The sequence below is a fragment of the Emys orbicularis genome, chromosome 22, assembly GCF_028017835.1.
Source record: "Emys orbicularis isolate rEmyOrb1 chromosome 22, rEmyOrb1.hap1, whole genome shotgun sequence".
In the NCBI taxonomy this organism is placed as follows: Eukaryota; Metazoa; Chordata; order Testudines; family Emydidae; genus Emys; species Emys orbicularis.
The window spans coordinates 15,846,941-15,867,978 of record NC_088704.1 but is presented as its reverse complement, the minus strand read 5'-3'; the positions used below and the strand labels follow the sequence as shown (position 1 = coordinate 15,867,978).

At 48.9% G+C, this 21,038-nt stretch overlaps 1 protein-coding gene across 1 annotated transcript in view; it reads left to right on the top strand.

Moving 5' to 3' along the window:
• The window catches only part of C1QTNF12 (C1q and TNF related 12), a 45,311-nt gene extending 28,365 nt beyond the window's left edge, over nt 1-16,946 (top strand). The window contains exons 5-8 of the mRNA XM_065421483.1: nt 896-1,004; nt 2,711-2,801; nt 15,109-15,187; nt 16,848-16,946. Of these exons, the coding sequence (XP_065277555.1) occupies nt 896-1,004; nt 2,711-2,801; nt 15,109-15,187; nt 16,848-16,946 (378 nt within the window). The remainder of the gene's footprint in view (nt 1-895; nt 1,005-2,710; nt 2,802-15,108; nt 15,188-16,847) is intronic.
• The last annotated feature ends 4,092 nt before the right edge of the window (nt 16,947-21,038 follow it).

Below are 21,038 nucleotides of genomic sequence, written 5' to 3'. Positions count from 1 at the left end.
TGAGTGGGCCAAAACTAACAATAAACACGTCGCATTGAGTTTATTTTAGCTTAAATCAGATAATCCGCTGTGAGTCTGACTTGAGACCACTTCCTTGTACCGGGAGACGCTGTGCTTTGCTCGAGTTTTGCCCGCTATTTTCCTCTCGGATCCAAACTCAGAAGAAAATGAAGCTAAATATAGATTCCGTAAGAACTCAGCAAGGCTGTGCAGCGCTGCTGGCACAAGAGAATCAGTCCTGTCTTATCAAAGCCTAGAGTGGTAGGAAACCTCTGGAGGCCCTGTGTTATTGTCTCCTCTGTGTCTGCATCACAAAACCCACACACACAGCTTGGCACTGCAGAGACCCAGGACTGCCGTAGCAGGGGTAAGGCTGGTCAGGAGACTTGGGAGAACTAGGGAGTCCCAGGACTGGAACAGTAGGGGGTGCTACAAGTTCAAGACGTCAGTCCTTGGCAGAGCGAAGGGGCCCCAAGGACTGGAAGAGGGGGTGGCAGTAGGTAAGGACTGAGATGCATTGGCAAAGCTGGTGTTGGAAGGCGGGATACAGTACTAGAATAGCAGGCGTTTTGAGAGTCCGGACCAAGGTGCATTAACAGAGCTGCATGGGGGAAACCTGCACAGAGCTCAGCCGCCCTAAACCTGATACTGACTGGTTCTGTTAAATCCTCCCCTTTCCTGGGCGTTAAAGCCACACCGAGGGAGAGCCCTGCCCATGATAGGATAAGTTTCTAGGGAAGGAGAGGCCTGGCAAACCCTTCCCAACCTTCACACTCATCTGCTCCTCGCTCACACACTCTTTTTCTCCCTGCGATGGGTAGAGATAACGATGGTTCAGATTGCTGGGGGGGTTTGTTCAACAGTTCAAGGTTTGCTGTTCTTTCCCCCCCCATAGCCTTTGGCCAAAGGAGCTTTCCTCCGGGGATCAGGCTTGAACCTGGTGACTGGGCGCTTCACCGCAACTGTGTCGGGCATCTACCAGTTTTCAGCCAACGTCCACATCGGTGAGTGTTGTCCACTGGAGCCTCTTCCAGTTTAGCATGGTGAGGGACTCTGGAACTCCACTGACTGCTTCATGGAGGCTATTCCATCTGAAACATGTGTAACGACCACCCATTGGCATGAGTCGTCAGTAGCATACAGGCCTCTACCACTTGAGCTAGCAGAGTAACTCCATTAGGTGGCAGCAGCAGTAGGTTGTTATCCTCTAGCGCAGGGGTGGGCAAACATCAGGCTTCTGAAACTGTATGGAGGGCCGGGTAGGGAAGGCTGTGCCTCCCCAAACAGCCTGGCCCCCGCCCCCTATCTGTCCCCTCCCACTTCCTGCCCCCTGACTGCCCCCCTCAGAACCCCCAACCCATCCAACCCCCCCTGCTCCTTGTCCCCTGATTGCCCCCTCCCGGGAACCCCTGCCCCTAACTGCCCCCCGGGACCCCACCCCCTATCCAATCCCCCCTGCTCCTTGTCCCCTGCCTGCCCCCCGGGACCACCTGCCCCTTATCCAATCCCCCCGCGCCCCATCCCCTTACCATGCCGCTCAGAGCACCAGGACTGGCAGCTGTGTTGCCTGGCTGGAGCCAGCCACGCCGGTGCCCTGCCTGGCAGGACCGCGCTGCCTGGCAGGAGCTCGCAGCCCCACCGCCCAGAGCGCTGGCGGCACGGTGAGCTGAGGCTGCAGGGGAGGGGGGACAGCAGGGGAGGGGCCAGGGGCTAGCCTCCCCGGCCGGGAGCTCAAGGGCCGGGCAGGATGGTCCCGCGGGCCGGATGTGGCCCGCGGGCTGTAGTTTGCCACCTCTGCTCTAGCAGACCAGCCACTAATGGAGGCATGGCATGCACTTTGCCACTGTATTACACAGGGTTACAGACAGTCCTCTCTGCTACCATAGGATGGTGCAGTCTGATAAAGGGATGGCATTTTATAACTCTACAGACATTTCATTGCTTTTCCTGCCTGTCTATAGATAACAGTGCATCAGACCTTTACGTGGGTTTTGGTGCTGGCTAGAGCTGGATGAATTATTCATAGTGAACAATTTCCCAGTTAAGAGCGACAAAGAGTCCTATGGCACCTTATAGACTAACAGATGTATTGGAGCATAAGCTTTCGTGGGGGAAAACCCACTTCGTCAGATTTCCCAGCTGACTCTCCAGAAAGCACAATGTCCATGGACAGCAGATCACGACTTTGATTCATTTGTTTGCCAGTTGGAATTTGCTGGCAGGGCTTTCGTATTAATGTGTTTTGCCCTTGAGAACTCTTCTCTGAGAATAGCTGTGTGAATTCACTGTCTGAATGGCACAGTACTTTCTCGGCCTGGGTGGCTCTGATTCTTTATCAGCTGTCCTGCTGCTGGCCAAAATAAATCTCATTTCTTAATCAGCCAAATCTCTGTTATGGGCCCTAAATTCACTTTCATATGAAGAAAACTTGCCTTCCACGAATGATTATGAAAAGCATGGGGTGGGCATGTGGGAACGGAGGCAAACACGGCTAAATTGAAAGGACATTCAGAACCCACCACAATGTTCACTGATGCTTTTTCCTCCTATTCACTCAACAGTGGTAAAGGGCATTTCAATGAGAAACCAGCGGGGTACTTCTCTAATGGAGCCATGACGTGCTGCTTACAGCCTAACGTGGTTGATGATTTGTCCTGTTGTAGAGGGAGTTTCCTTCTTTCTTTATTTTCATGGTTTGCTTCTTTCCAAGATCACAGTGAGCTGAAGAGCAAGGTGCAGCTCCGGGCCAGAGACAATGTCCGTGTGCTGATCTGCATCGAATCCCTCTGTCATCGATACACGTGAGTCACTGCAATGCGGTTCTTAACCTGTCACAAACTGCTCCTTTCTCAGCTACTTTTGGCAAATGCCACGGATACCCTCTGTGAATGAGGGACAAATCAAAAACCTACTGGACCAAGCATCTCGAAAGGCCCAGGGTGTTCATCCTTTCAAATTCAATAAACAGAATGGCTATTACCCCTGGATCTCCTAGCGAATAAAGCACTCATCCGTCCTTGGTGCTGTCAGGGTTCAAGGCTATCCTGAGCTATGGCAGTGTTGTCTAGTGGCAGGGAGAGGGGTCTTCAAAGCAGGATTCCTGAGGTCAAATACATCCCTAGTGTAACACTGCTGAAGTCAATAGAATCACACCTGGGTTGAATTTAATCCCTGGCTTTTCTCCTGGGTATGCCACTGATGTGCTACCTGGCCCTGGGCAAGTCACTCCAGTTCCCTGTGCCCAGAAGGGAGTAACTATCTTTCCTTTCCTCAGAGCAACCCTGGGAACCTTTGTGGGCTAGTTAATGAATTTGGATGCATGGACTCCATGAGCAATGGGGCCAGGATTTTCAAGTCGGTGGGAGTTTTGCCATGGCAATGGGGCCAGGGTTTCCATATTGCTGCTGAGTGAGAAGAGACAAAGGAAACTGACCTTCTCCTTAGCCCTAGAGCTTTTAGCTTCTCTTCAGGGCTGGGGTGACTCCATCCATGTGGCAGTTTTCACTGGAGCGGCCTGACTTATTACCTGATCTGCACGTTAGACAATAACGGCCTTTGCTTTTCATCACTGCCCATGTGGGACCTTTACAAGCCCTCAAGAAATGTCACCAAAAGACATTTCAGACTTTGATGAAAAAGAGTGTGAGATGGGTTTCTTGAATTGGCCCTAATAAAAACAGTGACAGGAAATTTAACGGGGAACTTCGGCCCAGGTAAACTTGGCAGGTGGACACCGTAATATATTTTGTACTTGCCTGTAAGAAGCAGCAGCCTTGGTGCCCTACCAGATGAGCTCATCGATCTAACATGTTGCCTCTGTTACTGAATGGCACTCTCGCTTGGGATGGCTGAGGGGTGTGTTATTAAAGCCGTGGGATACTGCTCACCAACCTCTCACTCAGTCAGAAAGGCAGCATTCCAGCAGCGACCTGGGGCTGCAGAACTCTGCTATGCAAAGCGAGATCACTGGTCATTTGATAATGCTAGGGTTGCCCTTCTGTGAAAGCTCTGAATCCAAGGTCACCTAGGAATTCATGAGTATCTCTAGGCTCTACATTATAGTCACTCAGAACTTATCAGCACAGCTAGAACTCAGATCCTCCTGCTCCAAATATTGAGTCCCCTACTACATGAACAAGCAGAGAATCAGGGACGGCTCTATGTTTTTTGCCGCCCCAAGCACGGCAGTCAGGCAGCCTTTGGTGGCGTTTCTGCGGGAGGTCCACCCCGGTCACGTGGATTCAGTGGCGGTTCTGCGGGAGGTCCGCCGGTCCCGCGCCTTCAGCGTACCCGCCACCGAATTACTGCCGAAACCGCGGAACCGGCGACAGGGGCGGCTCTAGCTTTTTTGCCGCCCCAAGCACGGCAGGCAGGCTGCCTTCGGCGGCTTGCCTGCGGGAGGTCCGCCGGTCCCGCGGCTTCAGCGTAGCCGCCGCTGAATTGCCGCTGAATCTGCGGGACCGGCGGACTTCCCGCAGGCATGCCGCCGAAAGCTGCCTGACTGCCGCCCTTGCAGGGACCGGCAGGGTGCCCCCCGCGGCTTGCTGCCCCAGGCACGCGCTTGGAGCGCTGGTGCCTGGAGCCGCCGCTGATGGCGAACCTCACGAACCTCGCGCAGAAACGCCGCAGAAGGCAGCCTGCCTGCTGCCCCACAGCAACCGGCAGGCCGCCCCCCCGCGGCTTGCCGCATCAGGCATGCGCTTGCTGCGCTGGTGCCTGGAGCCGCCCCTGCAGAGAACCTCTGTCAGTAGCATAAGGGCTGAAGCACAGGCACGCAGTACTAAGTCCATCCAGTAGAGGAACTTCCCCTTCAGCTTTAAAAACATGATTTTCTACCACTTGAGCCACTAGCTGGCAGCGCTAGTAGACTCTTTTCTTCTTCTGTGGACTAGTCACTAAAGAAGGACAAAGATCCGTGATCTTCTAGTGTGGGTTATATAAGCACATACGCATAAATATGCCCCAGTCAGTACATTCATGGGTGTTGTTTGTTGTGGCAGAGACAGAGCTGGTTTTTGTTTCCTCAGAACTGAGAGAGAATTACTGGGCTGGTGCCTTTTCCCAATGATCCCCAGCTTTGCTAGCTCCAGGAAGGCTTTTTGCCATTCCATAATTGCTGAAAAAATGCATGCTCCACCCTATGAGAGATCCTTACCAAAAAAAACCCTCAAACAAACTTTTTTCCTATTGGATTGAGGTGCCCGGCACCAATCAGAAGCTTGTGATCTTCAGCCGAGAAAAAGTGGCTTTGATCTTTAAGACTAATCGCTTGGGGTGAAATTCATCCCTGGGCAGGTCAGCACAAGGGCTATGCCCCACTTAAGTCCTATTTTGAGGACTGATCCTCTGCAGAGGGGTACATTTCATATGAATTAGAGATGCTCTAGTTCAACCAGAAGCCATGCCCTTGATGTAGGAATCACTGGATGTCAGACTAGATGATCAACATGTTTCCTTCTGGCCTTAAAATCGATGAATCCTGGGTGATTAGCTGACATGAAAGCATGTTTCCTCTTTCCCCGCCATGCACACGGAGAGGTCCATTCATCTTCATCTGTGTCCTTGGGTACGGGACACTCCTGGAGGCAGGATAATGGATTTGATGGACTAATGATCTGACCTGGTCTGGAAATCCTTGTGAACTAGACTTCACCAGGGATCAATTCTGTGCCCAAAGAACCCCCTGGGAAACAGGATCCGTCTTTGAACAGAAACTTGGTCAGGCTCTTGAGCTTTGTGTAAATTTTCCCATGAGCTCTCCCTGCTTGTCAATGGATGGTGCTATCCACGGTGTATACCTAAGTAAATATTCAAAGCGTCATAGACAAAATGGGCTAGAATTGAATTTGGCCGAGGGTGCTGAGTAGAGAGAATGATATAAAAGTGTCAGAAAGACACTGTGGTTCCAGGAGGCAGGAATGAGATTCTGGGTCTGAAATACAGGCACTGCTGTGGCTTTTACCATTTTTATTAGCTGTGAACAGCGTTCCTTCCCTGCCCTGCCATCAGACAACCCACACCCACGAACGGCTTCCTAAATGTAATCACGTAAGTGCCCTGCTAAACCCTGGGGATGTACAAGTTGTCATGATGGTAACCGACCCGACCCACGGGCCTATCAATCTTCCCGAGGAAAGCCTCCCACAAACCCATCCCTCAGACTTCACTGCACACGTGCCTAGTGGTGCTAGCATGTTAATTCGGGGTCAGGGGAGACTATGGAAGCTATGTTTTTGTTATTTCACTTGCATCCCATCTGGATAGAGCTTAGCATCTCACTGATGCTGTCCTTCAAAATGCTGGACCGATCAGGAGGGTGGGTGAGTGTAGATAGTTCCTGATGCTAAATGTGCCAGGACCTATATACAAGCATGTCGTGCACCCCCCCCCCCCCCAGGCACCCATGGTCACTGGGATAAAGACACAGAGAGACCCCGTTTTGCATACTGAACCCCACCACCCATAACTCAGGGTGAGCATTGAGTCTTGGTGTGGTGCCAAGGATTGTTAAATTCAGCGGCCCCTTAGTATATGCCAGACCAGGGAGGACTTAGGAGAGATGTCATACTGTTCCTCAGCGACGGAAATAAAAAGCCATACAATAAAAAGACTTGGGGGTAGAATTTTCTAACGTGCCTGAGTGATTTAGGAGTCCAAGTTCCATTGTCAAAAGTGACTTAGGAGCCCACGTCTCTCAGAAAGTCAATGGACTCCTAAGAGTCTACATCGCCCCTAATGAACAGCATCGGAAAAACAATTAATAGATTCTTGGGGGTGGGGGAAGTGCATCTGCACTGTTCTCTTTGCAGGATCAGGGCCTTAAGGAAGGGCACCCAAAGCGTGCGCACAGACACAGGCACCGCTCTCACCAGCTTAACGAGTCACCAAGGCCCTGACAACCTTTGTCTCTGAAAAGGCAGGCTTCTCCCTAGGGAGCTCGGCAGAGGGACCTGACAAACATACGGGCAGGCCTGGCATTTCACCCAGCAGAGGGCAGTGCTTCTCCCCTAGGGCAGCCAGTCCCCTTCAGGGCTCGCTCTGGTCGCTTTTCCCGGCCGGAGGATTCCTGTTTAGAACTCTCCAGGGTCAAGAGACCCACCCCAGCTCACCCCCACTATTCGCCCAAATTGTAGTGAGACTTGAGCAATTAGAGCACTGAAAATGTGTCAATAAAACAACTTTACGGGCGTGACTTAAAGCCACTAATGCCGTTAAATGTGTTGCCGAGGTGGAACCTCCACTTTCCCTGCCCTGTGCCTGGGATGGTCGTAAATGGGATCGACCTCACCTCAGCTTTATTAGAGAATTAAATTGAAATGAAGCCTCGTACCATAAATACCAGGTCTCGCTCCTGTGTTTCATTGGCTTGTGGAAAAGACTGGGTTGGTGCCCAAGTACCCATTAGTAACCAAGGTAACAATGAGTGCAGAACACCTGCTGGCCTGTTGGGAAGGTGAGGATCTTGCTAACCAGGGCAGCGTTGTTCTGCAGTCTGCTTTAGAGTGGTCCTTTATGATTTCAGGGCTCAGAAAAGTGAGGAGTTGACGGGGCCTAAATGAGGGATGAGGGGAAATGTCTCCCCCAAATGTTTTACTGGCCCACTCTGGGCAGCTGCAGGACTCGGAGCCTCCTGCTCCTGGACCCACATCCCACACCTTTTTGTATGTGATTGTGTGAGTGGTACCAGCTAGAATCAGGCATCTGAGCAAGCTTCCTTCATACAGCTCTGCTAAGTGCATCTCTCTCCCGGCCTGCAGCCTGGCCTCTCCTTGCTGTCTCATTACAGTCCCCTCCCTACTGATCCTATTGGAAGCAGGGCTGATCCCCTTAGCCCTGAAACTCTTTTGAGCAGAGACTGCCCATCATGCTGTATCTCACATATTAGGTGGGAAAATGTCCCTGATGGACGAACCAGAGTGGTGGCCAAGGTATTTTTCAGTGGAGCCCTCAGCCAGTGTGTATCAATGGCTGAGATTTCAGAGATTTGAAACTCTTAGCCTATTCGTGTTGCTCTCTGAGGGTGAAAAGCTATTTTTACTTCCACTACAGTGCTGGGGTGCCAGTTGCTTTCTTAATAGTGTTGCAGAAGATGGATCTAAGGACTTTATCCGGCGCCCCGGATGGTATCTGAGCCTCGCAATTTTTCTTACGTTTACCCTCACAGTACCTCGGTAAGGTATGGAAATAGGACTATCTCCATCTTTTCATCTCTGGCGCAGTGGCTTGCTCTAGGTCGTGCAGGACGTCTGTAGTGGGGCAGGAAATTGAACCCACGTCTCCTGAGCCCCACATCAGCACCCTGACCGCTGGACCATCCTGCCTGTCTTGGAACAGCCGAGTTCCAGTTCCTAGTGCACATGGGGCTGTCCTGGATTTCCCCCGTCATGTATTCAGTTGTTTTTAAACTAGAGTGACCAGACAGCAAGTGTGAAAAATCGGGACGGGGGTGGGGGGTATTAGGCGCCTATATAAGACAAAGTCCCAAATATCGGGACTGTCCCTATAAAATCAGGACCTCTGGTCACCCTATTTTAAACTGAGCTCTCCTTACTCAGGTTTCAGAGTAGCAGCCGTGTTAGTCTGTATCCGCAAAAATAACAGGAGTACTTGTGGCACCTTAGAGACTAACAAATTTATTAGAGCATAAGCTTTCGTGGGCTACAACCCACTTCTTCGGATGCATAAAGAGTGAACCATATATTGAGGAGATATATATACACATACATACAGAGAGCATGAACAGGTGGGAGTTGTCTTACCAACTCTGAGAGGCCAATTAAGTAAGAGAAAAAAAACTTTTGAAGTGATAATCAAGATGGTTCAGTACAGACAGTTTGATAAGAAGCAAGTGTGAAAATACTTACAAGTATACTTATCAAACTGTCTGTACTGAACCATCTTGATTATCACTTCAAAAGTTTTTTTTCTCTTACTTAATTGGCCTCTCAGAGTTGGTAAGACAACTCCCACCTGTTCATGCTCTCTGTATGTATGTGTATATATATCTCCTCAATATATGGTTCACTCTTTATGCATCCGAAGAAGTGGGTTGTAGCCCACGAAAGCTTATGCACTAATAAATTTGTTAGTCTCTAAGGTGCCACAAGTACTCCTGTTATTTCTCCTTACTCAATGTCCCTTTTGGATTTATTAGGCCCATGAGGCAATTATCCTTGTTTATTTAAAAGGCTTGATAGTTTCAGAGCCATGGGCACTTGGGCCTGATTGTCACTTAATGCCTTTTAGAGAGGGGAAGACAGATAACCATTTGTAAAAATAAAGAGGGGTGGGGAGCTCTCCTCCCTTATCAGGTTCTCCATACTCCTGACTGCTTTGATGAAGGCACTTGTCTTGAGGGAAAACAAAGTGTTTTTCATCGGGGAGGCTTACTCACCTCCCTCAAGGACCTTGTCTGTCTGTCTCTCCACACTACAGCGTCAGCCATGCGAGGAGCAATCAGGTATTGAAAATGTCTGTCAACAGCAGATCTCTTCTGACATGGCTGTAGCTAGCAAGGCTGGCGCATGGCTACCTTGTTTTCGTGGGTGTTTTTTTTCTGAGAACTTAGCCAAACCATGCCACAGACTAATCCTTCCCCCAGCTAGGAAGCTAGGCCAGATGTCATCGAGAGCACTGCAACCTTCTAGGATATATCGCAGCTGTCTTCAGCTGTAATTTATGGCCACAAGCCCTGATTCTGCAAAGGGGAGCCACACACACACATACACTCTCTCTCTCCCTTTCCCCCTCTCTCTCTCTCTCTCTCTCTCTCTCTCTTTCCCTCCCTCCCTCCCTCCCTCAGGCTGGTGGGATGCCTTGCGTAGCATAAGGGTCCTTTTTACAAGACTGGAGCCATAACATGGTGAGGGCCTTTGGCTCTGAGGAGCAGCTGCCATGACCCCTGCCTTGTTCTTGCTTAGTCAGAACTGATGGAAGGCTTAATCACCACTCAGTAGATTAGATTAAGCTCCTGCAGGGCCATGCCCACTAGGAGACAGAGCTGTGTTTCCACTGGGTGTCTACCATGGCCCTCTTCAAATGGTGTTGAAAACTATTGTCCCGTCAGCGTAGTTCTACAGCCATGGGGACAAAGCCTGGCAAGCGCCAGGTTCTAGCAGAGGCTGTTCTCGCTCTCTGACAATGGGTGAGGACCTGACTGTCCCTTGGAGTGGTGAGAGAATGGGAGGAGGGGCACAGGAACTTTTCTGTCATTATGGGACCTGTTCGGACGAGCATTCTGCTGGCACTGGGTGCACTGCTACCGGAGCCAGCCTGTGGAATTTGCTAGGGATGTCTGCTTATGCAGTCATTTGTTTTAGGGAGCTGAAAGAGCCTCGAGGCTTCCAGCTGTGACTGGGAGAGAGAGGGAGGCAGACACTTGGAGGGAAGGAGAGAGGGAGTGTGAGAGAGATGAATGAAGGAAAGTTCCCTCCCAGGTTTGGCATTTGGTAGTATATGACACACACAAGTAACTCCCTAGTTGGCTCTTGGTGCCAAGTGATTTGTGCTCTCTGGGCCAAATAGTCCCCCCTACGCAGGTTATCTCCATGTCGGGGGGCTGGAAACGCCATGTGTTGGCACTCGCTGTGTTTCTTCACCTCACTGTGGAAAGGAGCGGGGTGGCGTTGGCCTCCTGGGGGAAGAAGCCAGAGGTGCTACCCACTGAATAGGGCAGATCTGGGAGGATCCAGCCAGGCGGAGGCCATGTGCCTCTGTCCTGCTTCCTACCTCCGTGACATGCCGTTGGGATGGAGCTGTGCTCCCATGGGTTGACCTGTTATCCCTGTAACTTCCCCTCAGGGAGAGTTTTAGAGCATGCAGGGTGACATGGAGGGACAATGCTGGCTAGGTGATACAGAGCTTTCCAAACAGGCTCTGACTTATTGGCACTCAGAGGATGGTCTGGCCCTTGAAAATGATTTTCTGTCCATTACGTATGGGCCTGATAAAAACCCCAGGCCAACACACTCCTCCCATCCAAAGAGCAGGCTCCCATACAGAGCACTGTCTTTTCCATGAACATACTTTCTTTGTGACCATCACACCTACAAAGCAATTAATAAACAATGAGCAATAAAAGGATGCTATAGAACCTCCCACCCATAGTGCTTGGCAAACTTGACAAGCTGATTGGAAGCAGAGTCATTTCACTCATCACTGAAATGCAGCTGGTTCTTGGGCGGAAGGAGGCAGCGGTTTAAGAGCAAACAGCAACACTGCATGACCGTTCAAGAGAGAGGAACAATAGTGTTTCCAGTGGAAACCACAGGGGGTGTTTTCAGATTTCATCTGGAGGACAGCACCTGCAGCTCACCTCTTTCTCTGCTGCTCTAACACTATACTTAGTTATTGGTTCAGCTCTGACCTGGGGGAGACAGTGCAGTCCTGGACAGGGATTCAGGAGAGCTGGGTTGTTTATTCCTGGCTGTGGTGCTGACCTGCTTTGTAATCTTGAACAAGTAACGCCCTATACAATGGAGAGAATAATACTTACCTCTTTTGGAAAGCACTTTGAGCTGTACAGCTGAAAAAGGCTATATAGAAGCTAGTTGTTGTTATTTCTGAGTCACCACTTCCATGGAGCATTTGGTCAGGTGGGTAGGGCATGGAAGTGGGACTCCGGAGATCGGGGTCTGTTCCTAGCACTGCCACTAACCTGCTGAGTGACCGTGAGCAAGTCACTTTCCTTCTCCGGGCCTCACTTTCCTCAGCTATAAAACAGCTACTTGCTGTGAGATCAATGGACCTCCATGAGTATGTGAATACTAGAACAGTACTAGCAACGTGTCCCATAGCAAGTGGTAGATTTTCCCTCGCTACCTACAGCAGTCAGAATTCTTGTGTCGTTTGTGAAACGTTCAAATAATTTTTTTACGCCCTGAAAACAAATGTGCACTTAGTGCAAGGAGTCATGTAGGCATGGCTATTGAGAGAGTAGCTATCGTACTGACTGCTGCAGAGTGCCCCCTGTAGGACAGAATTGGACATTCTTGAGAGTCATTTAGAGGGCCGGAAATAGTGATTTCAGTCCATTTGCTTGGCAATTATAGAGCAAGAGCCTGTGTAGGGCTGCTGACTTGACTCCCCAGCCCAGGAAGAAGGAACGCTGTGCCCCAAGTCTGTTCAGGCACTTCCGTCAGGGCACAGTTGGATTCTTTAAACACAGAACTCACAAAGCAATGCCAAAGCAAAGCTATTCCCCTGAGCAAAGCAAGCTGCAGGGCCCAGAGGCCCTTCCCCACTGCTCCAGGGCCAGCTACAGATACCAGCTTCCCAACTCCCGCTCCCCAAATGTTGTTTTCTACTTCTCATGCCCCAGGGTGAAGCAGACTCGTCTACTAAGTCTGTAACTGCCACCAAATAATGTATTCCTCAGACATTCATGCCACTGCACTCTTACCCTCCTCTATACCCTTAAAAACACCGTAGTCCAGCTTTCTAATGTTACCTTCTGTAGCCTCAGACAGTATGTTCTGTCACCTTCAAAGTGTCTCCATTCTTCCCAAAGAGGCTTTCCTGGAAACACGCCCTGCATTCAGGGGATCAGCTGCTTCTTAACCTTACCCATGTTCCATCACCCAACTTTGTGTCTAGTCGATAAATATAAATGATCATTCAGACCATAGTGACCAGTTAGTCTAAATATGAGCACTTCACCGATCCTTTCCGAACTTTGGAGTTGCACATTATCCTCTGCTTCGGGGAATCTTCTTCCTCTCTTCTCCTTGGTCCACAATTCATGTAATTCCTTCTTAATGTTTGTTTTGGTTTTGTTTTGTTTTTTAAACTAAACTTCTAAATTCCTGCTTAGTCAAAGGAATCTTTTTATATCAGTGTCTCCATGTTTTAAAGCATTTTTCACTTCTTTATCTGCCGCTTTTTTGCCAGGTATCCCTACACGTGCTGGAATCCTTGGTAGTAATATGTTCACCCGGTTTGCATGATTTCAATGTCCAAACATCCTAACTCTGTTGTCAAAAACAATATTTCATTTATTCGATTTGAGGTCTCCTGGGAATGGCCAGAATTCCTGATAATGAATCTGAAAAGATAACAGCTGTGGTAGGCTGTACATCTCTTATCTAGTTCAGTGCTAACATTAGTCCCACCAAGTCAGCTATCATCATGGCTACAAAATTAGATATTCTTTTAGATTTCTTAACTCCAATCTCAGGGATGCAAAAGGTTGCTCCCATTCAACTTATTTTTTTCAACTTAAGCTTCGCCTATATATATAATATTTAGCAATGGTGACTTCATTTACCGTATATAAATGGATAAACTTTATCTGTCATATAGAATGACGCTTTCTTTCCCTTTATTATATTATATAATTCTAAACTCACGTCCGGAAAGACAATTTTCCAGGTATAATTTACTGCCCCATAATTATAGATTTGAATCTCTTCTAGTCCTTCCTTTTCACATAACTCTTTTACCTACATTTTAACCCTCTGAGCATGAAGGAGTTTACTGTGTTAGGCTACATTTCATCTGCTTTATTCCCAACATTCCTCATATAAATTTGTCCAATATTCTTATCTGCACCGTTTCCCTTAACTTGAGCCCAAAATATCAGATCTAACTTTTTCATTCTCAAATTGATAGGCATTTCTCCAGTAGCTACCTGCATTGCACACAGTGGTGTCATAAGAAACGCACCACATGCAATTTGTAGCGTTTGAGCCTGAATTGACTAACTTTTTAAGCTCCGATCTGGTCACAGAACTAAAGGCTTGACACCATAATCTATGATTGATCTTATTAACTCTCTATGTAGCATCATTTGCACTTTCTTATCTGCTCCCCAACAGGGCCGGCGCAACCCATTAGGTGATCTAGGCGGTCGCCTAGGGCGCTACAATTTGGGGGGCGGCGACCGCGGCGGTATTTTGGCGGTGGGACCTTCCGCCGCCTCTGTGGGGGGTGGCATTTCGGGGCGGGACCTTCCGCCTCCTAGGGCGGCAGAAAAGCTGGCGGCGCTCCTGCTCCCCAATTAATCCCAGCAATACTTTTAAGCAGATGAATCCTACCTTTACATTTGTTTGTAATACTTTTTATATAGCCCTTCCAAGTGAGTTTATTATCAAACACTACACCCAGAAATTTAAAACTATTAACTACACACACCTGTTCTCCATAAAGAAATCAATTACACTCATCTTTAGTCTTTTTCCTGGTGAAGATCACTCCATTTGTTTTAGATCCTCAATCAGCTCCCCAGTGTGAGACCTCCCTGAATGCTTCATTGCTTCTTTCTCCAGCCACTTTAATTCTCCTGCGTTTGACCCATATTGCAACTAAGGTGATACCTATTCCTGCCCTGACATTTTTTGGGCGATTGTTTATCATAATATTAAATGTGGTTGGGCTGATAACACTTCCCTGTGGAGTGCCATAGGCGATATTATAGATATCTGTTAAGACTTTCCCTACTGTAACCTGTTTAGTCCTCAAAAAAATCTCTTGTCTACTTACACATTTTTCCTTTTACCCCTATCTTGGCCGACATATAGAACAAACCCTCCCTGCACACCAGATCATATGCTTTTTCAGTGTCCAGAAAGGCAGTTATCTGCTCCCCACGCTGAGCCACTTGCTGGCTTTTATAATGGCTTGGTAGGTCTCAGCTGGGAGGTAGCTAATCAGTTCCTCTTCTCCTGCTGCTACTTTTCACACCTGTGTAGGACTCCTCAAGTGGCCTGTTGTAGATGTCTGCCACTAACTAATGGGGGGAAGAAGGGGGTTGGAGGCGATTTCCCTGGGAGCAGTTAAATGTGTTAGTCTCTAAGGTGCCACAAGTACTCCTGTTATTTTTGCGGATACAGACTAACACGGCTGCTACTCTGAAACCTATCACCTAACTGTCACTCCAGGGTTTCTTGCACCTCCCTCTGAGGCACCTGGACTAGATGGGGACCACTGGTTTGATCCAACATAGCAATGCCTACGGCAACACTGGTTTCCCCCCGGGAGTGTGGAAGCTCTTTGAGAAGGGGAGGACTGTGACTTAATCTGGATGTCTTTGTTTCTGCTTAGGTGTGTAGCTGATGTGACTAGCTGGCTGAGTTAATGTGCATATTCTGTTCTTCTCTGGCTGCTGTTTAGATCTTTGGAAGTTATTGCTGGTCTGGAAAGTAACAGCAAGATCTTCACTGTTTATGTGCATGGGTTGCTACAGCTACAGGTAAGGGGGCATGGAAGATGATGATGATACAGTCTGCACTCATTCAGTGCCCAGTGCAGTTGTAGTTGTGTTGGTCCCAGGATATTAGAGGGACAAGGTGGGGGAGGTGATACCTTTTACTGGGCCAACTTCTGTTGCTGAGAGCGACAAGCTTTCGAGCTTACATGGAGCTTATTTCACACACGCACACGCACGCACACTTTTCTCTCTGAGTGTGGTGGGATCACAGAGACCCAAATCCACAAAGGTATTGAGACTCCTAGCTTCCTTTGTGGAGTTGGGCAAGAGTGCTTTATAGCGTAGGCACTGGCTTCATCTCTACCCGGGGGTGGGTGGGGGTGTTTTGACCCCCTCCCGCCCCAGGTTCATCCCCACTCCACCCCTTCCTCCAAGCGCCCACTTCCTCCCCACCTCTTCCCGCCCCAGTTCTGCCCCAGGCCCAGCCCCCTCCACCCCTTCCCCCAGGTCCCCACCCTCACCCTGCCTATTCCTGCCCCCTCTCCTCCCCCAGCCCTGGCCCCACCCCTTCCCCCAAGTCCCCACCCCCACCTCGCCTCTTCCCGCCCAGTTCTGTCCCCTCCTCTGAGCGTGCACCGTCCCCGCTCCTCCCCCTCCCTCCCAGCTCCTCCTGCACACTGCGGAACAGGGAGGGGGAGGAGTTGATCAGTGGGGCTGGTGTCAGGTGAGAGGTGCTGAGAGGAGGTGGGGGGAGCTTAGTTGACAGTGGGTGCTAAGCACCCACTAATTCTCCCCCCCCGCCACCCCGTGGGTGCTCCAGCCCTGGAGCACCCACGGAGTCGGCGCCTATGCTTTATAGACATTATTGAATTAAGATTCTCAGCCCAGCTCCCTTCCCCTCCCTTCCACCCCCTATGTAGTAGGGAAGCGTTCTTAACTCCATTTTAGGATTAAAGTACCATGAAATTAAATGGTCACCCAGGGAGTCTGTGTCAGGGCTAGAAACCGAAACCTGATCTCCTGGGTCCAAGTTCCTAACTTTAACCACACAATTAATCTTCCTCCTACAAAACTGTGATATTAATAATAGTAAATACATAAACTCTTCATCCAGCCATCTCCCAGGGCTTTACCAAAGTGGGTAAGTATCATCCCAATTTCATAGAAGGGAGACTGAGGCAGAGAGCACCAATTGCCCCAGGTCACCCAGCAAGACAGTGGCAGAGTAAGGAATAGTCATCTGATTTTATATAGGTATATCTCCATATATATATATCTCATAGAACTGGAAGAGACCCTGAAAGGTCATCAAGTCCAGTCCCCTGCCTTCACTAGCAGGACCAAGTTACTGATTTTGCCCCAGATCCCTAAGTGGCCCCCTCAAGGATTGAACTCAGAACCCTGGGTTTAGCAGGTCAATGCTCAAACCACTGAGCTATCCCTCGTTGGCTGCTGTAACCACTAGACCGCACTGCTTCCACACTCTAATCATGTCAAGCCCAGACACGGATGTAAATAGAACTGAATAGTAACAAGCTAGAAACACAGTGCTGCAGTGAAAATATTTGAGCAGCTCCCTGAAACCACCACGTTCTGGTGTCCCGAGTCCACCCTCACAGTAGCCTTTGCTGCTTTTCGCTTTCCCTTACACACTGGATAGCCGTATCCGATTCCTTTCCCCCTTTTTGTTTTGAACATACAGGCTGGGCAATACACCTCTATATTTGTCGACAACAGCGCAGGAGCCCCCATCACCATTCAGAATGGATCGGATTTCATGGGCATGTTTATGGGCGTCTAACCTGGATCCCCACCACAGGTTGGGTGGGGAAGGACATGACTCAAGGAGCCTTGCAACATACATCTGACTGAACAACCCTTTACTCTGACCCTAGAGGACTGCTCCGTTACCCATTGGCGTCTATTTTTAATACAGTGAAGTAAAGAGCCTTTCCTTTTGCAGACACTCAACTTGCTTTTCAAAGGCTGTTGCTTTTAAATGTCTACATCAGTTCTGCCTACAAATATATTTTAAATAATAATAATAATTAAAAAAAGAACTGTATATTATTTAAATTGTCTGTGCTTCACCAAAAGCTCACAGCGCAATATACCAAGGTCTGGAAGGGTTACATTGTAACTATCTGTATAACACGATTGAGCTTGTATCCGGCGTGTCTTGGGGATCGATGGGTTTCGTTTGAGTTTCTTTGCAAACTAGCTAACAAAGCAAAAAAAAAATATATATATGGATGAATTCTCTTTATTTGGGAGGAAGAAGTTAGGGATTTGCCAGCAAACTCTGCTGATGTCACGCTCTGGACAAGTTGAAAGCCCCCACTTTCCGGCCTGCCTCCTGGATGACTGATACACAGCATGCTGACTGCTTTATCTAACATCAAGCCTGAGTGTTGCCCAGTGTAATTCTGGGGGCCCAAGGACTGAAGCGACATTGTTACTTTATTTCCAAATAGTTCCTTAATATCATGCCAAAGCTGAGCATTTCATGTTGGCTGCGTGATTACTTTTTTATGTTAGGGTAAGACAAACAAGCAAGGGCAACAGTTCTAGCCAACTCTCTGCTTCCCTTATATTCTTATGTTTTAGTAAGATATATATGTATTTTTAGTCACATCCATATATGCAGCATCCCCTGGGCCCCACATATTAAGTTGTAAACATGGCAGGCGCACAGTTGCTGATTGCCAACAGGCCTGGAAAAGGCTGGGGACCGGAGGCCCCAGACTGGCAATGTGAAAGTTGTCTTTTTGTATGGTGCTAATTTGGTGGCGGAATTGATGAAAATATCTGAGCAACAAGAAGGAGTGCAACTCCCCTCCCTATAGAAGGCATCATTTAGGACCCACCTATTCCCTACTTTTAGGTGTTAAGTGCTTCAAAGGCCTTGTAAATGTCACCTGGAAGGCACCAAACGAGAAGGTCACAGGATCGGGGCTTGTCCAGACCCCAGTTTGCAAAGGTAGGTGCCTTAATAGGTCCTGCACCTCCCAAATTCCGGTATTCCCTGGCGCTAAGGTGTGAAACCCTGATGCATGTGAAATCAATAGGAGTTTTGACTTCAGTGGGGCCAGGATTTCACCCATGATCTGGAGACTCAGATAACCTCTGAGGCACATAAAAGCTCATTGGATGCACCTGGGTGTTGATTCCAGCATCAGTAGATGGGACTTGGATGTTTTGCTAATGCAAACTCCATAGAGAAATGACCCTGTCAGATGACTCTAAAGAGACACTGGCAAGGTAAAGAATGGGATCGATGGGCCTTTTAATATTGATCTAAACTGATAAGAAAATAAATGAGAGATTCCAAATACTTAGTTTAGGGGTCTTGTACTTGTCTAATCTACCACCCTCCTCACCAAGCAATGAACCCACCGATGCCATTTTTGTGATACCCACAGAAACGCTGCCCACTCCTCCCTCTGCTGGCTCTCTGGGAGGAGATAATCAATGAGCCTCCATGCTCCAGTGACACTGCCCCACACAGCTGATCGATTTAAGGCACTGTGGGAAAAGTTGCAGTAGAACAGAAATGGATTCTTTTGTATCAGCTACTTTCTAAACCCAGGGAGAAAAATATCCAGCGCAGAGGCGGCGGGGAGGGGGGGAGATAGTATTTTCGGTTTGCTAGGAGTATATTAAAAAGCAATAAAGAATTGGAAAACCCGGGTCCTTTAAACACAGGCCATATTCATCCCTGTAGTCAGCAGAGTTCCATGGGGGGAGGAGTCTGTCCCAGGCCTGGCTACAGACGTATGAGACAATCTCTATGACAGATATCAGCTGCCGAGGTGTGTTGTACACTGTTATCCTCTCAGTGCACGCTGGTCCCTGGGATCAGGCAACTGGTGGCAGCCCAGGCCTTGATGGAAATGAATCAGTCAAGCGGTGAAGACAGACTATTGACACTGCGTGATTACAGAGTACAGGTAGCCCAGGCAAGTAGCCTATAAGCCAGCATATATCCCTAGACCATATTTTATATTGTGTGAATACTTGTACTCATCAGGGCTTTTTCATGCTGCAGCATAGTCACTGAGTGTTGTGCCGTACAAAGTGGTGTTATACCTATGAATCGTGAACCGTCGTCTCACTGATCTTGGCAAATTGGAGTTGAAATATTTATTTTGTCGTAGAACTAAAATGCTTGTTTGACTTGGCTTTTTGTTTGTTTGTTTTATTGGGTTGGTGGTTTCCCCCCGATATTCACCCTGGGTTGGATTTTACCTACCTGCAGGGCCTGGAAGGGAACACCCCCCCGTATTTATTGGTATTACGACAAGATCTAAAGGACCTAGCTGAGATCTGGGCCCATTATAGTGGGCGCTGTACAAACACATAGCAAGAGACAGTCCCTGTCCCCCAGGAGCTTACAGTCTAAATATACAAAGGGTTGGAAGTGTGAAGGGAGAGGAAAGTGACTTGTCACGCAGTAAAGCCAGGAATAGAGCCATGGTCTTGTCTCCCAGGCTGACATGCCATCCACTAGACCAGTGTTTCTCAACCTCTTTGGTACCAGGGACCTGCTTGCTGCCTTCCTAAACTGTGTCAGGCAGATCTCCGGGACCAGAGCCAATCCACGGACCGGTCGTTGAGAAATCCTGCACTAGACCACAGTGCCTCTCCAATAAGTAAATAATGTGTGGTATGAATTTAGTGCTGGTGAAATGGCTCCAACTGGCAGCCCCGGGGGGATTAAAGTTCTCTCCGGGAGCCTGATCCCTATGGCCACTGAAGTCAATGGGAACCTTTCTCCTTGACTTCAATGGGCTTTGGATCAAGTCCTATATCTACAGGACAAGCCACGGTGGAAGCTTCCCCACGCATTGCCCTATTGGTGTGTCAGCCCTGAATGTCACTGGAAGGCTGCTACTCCGTGCCTCAAGGGCCTTGGCCATCAATCTGATTAGACACCTTAGAGAGAAATAATCAGTCCAATGGTAAGACGAAAGGGGACAGGCTGTGAGGCATGTTGGTGGCAAAGAGTCAATACACAAGGGGACTAGCAGTGAGCTGGGTGTGTACCAGGCTCTGGAATAATAGCCACTGAAGTGAAAACAGAAGACTCCAAAGCAGGACATGGCTTGGGGGGGCTGAGGAGGCGAATGCGTTGAACGGCCTGACCGCTGTTTGGATGCTGTGGAGATTGATGGTGTGAGAAGCAAAGTCTCGGTGCTTCTCTGTCTGTAGCCACAAAATTTATAGTCCAAGGAAAAACGCGAGCGCTTGGGAGAACCCGAGTTCAGTGTGAAGGAGACGTTGTTTATAACAAAACCCGAGCGCCTGAGCCTTTGGTTTAATGGCCAAGAGTGTAAATCCCACCCAAACAGCCCCCGAGGGGAGTAGAATCATGGCAGGACCGAAGGAAAAACTGAAACAGGCACAACCGAAAAGGCTTTGTTTTTCTCCTCAGACCTGTGGAGATGTCAACATTTGCAGGCTGTCCCTTATGTGCAGGACTCACTCACGGGTCCTTAGAGAGGAAAGGCTTAAACCACTGGACTGAGTGGAAGTGGGATTTATCAATGCAAAGGAACAGTTTTATTCCAGTGATGGAACATAGGACAGGAAGGGGGCTGATAGGCCATTGAGACCTCCTATGGCAGGCAGCCCCATGAACTCATCCCATTCAGAGTGACACTTTGACAGCCAGTTGAATGGTGGAGCAAAGTTGTGCTAGGCATAAAGTCAGAGACACTAACCTCCTCTTCACCGGTGAATGATGCCACTTACTGCTCTTTGTATCAGGGTAGCACCCAGAAACCCCAACCCAGATCCGGGCCCCATTGTGCTGGGTGCTGCACGGCAGTGTAGACGGACCGGAAGAGCTCACGGTCTGAATAGACGAGACTGACAAAGGAATCGTCGTCCC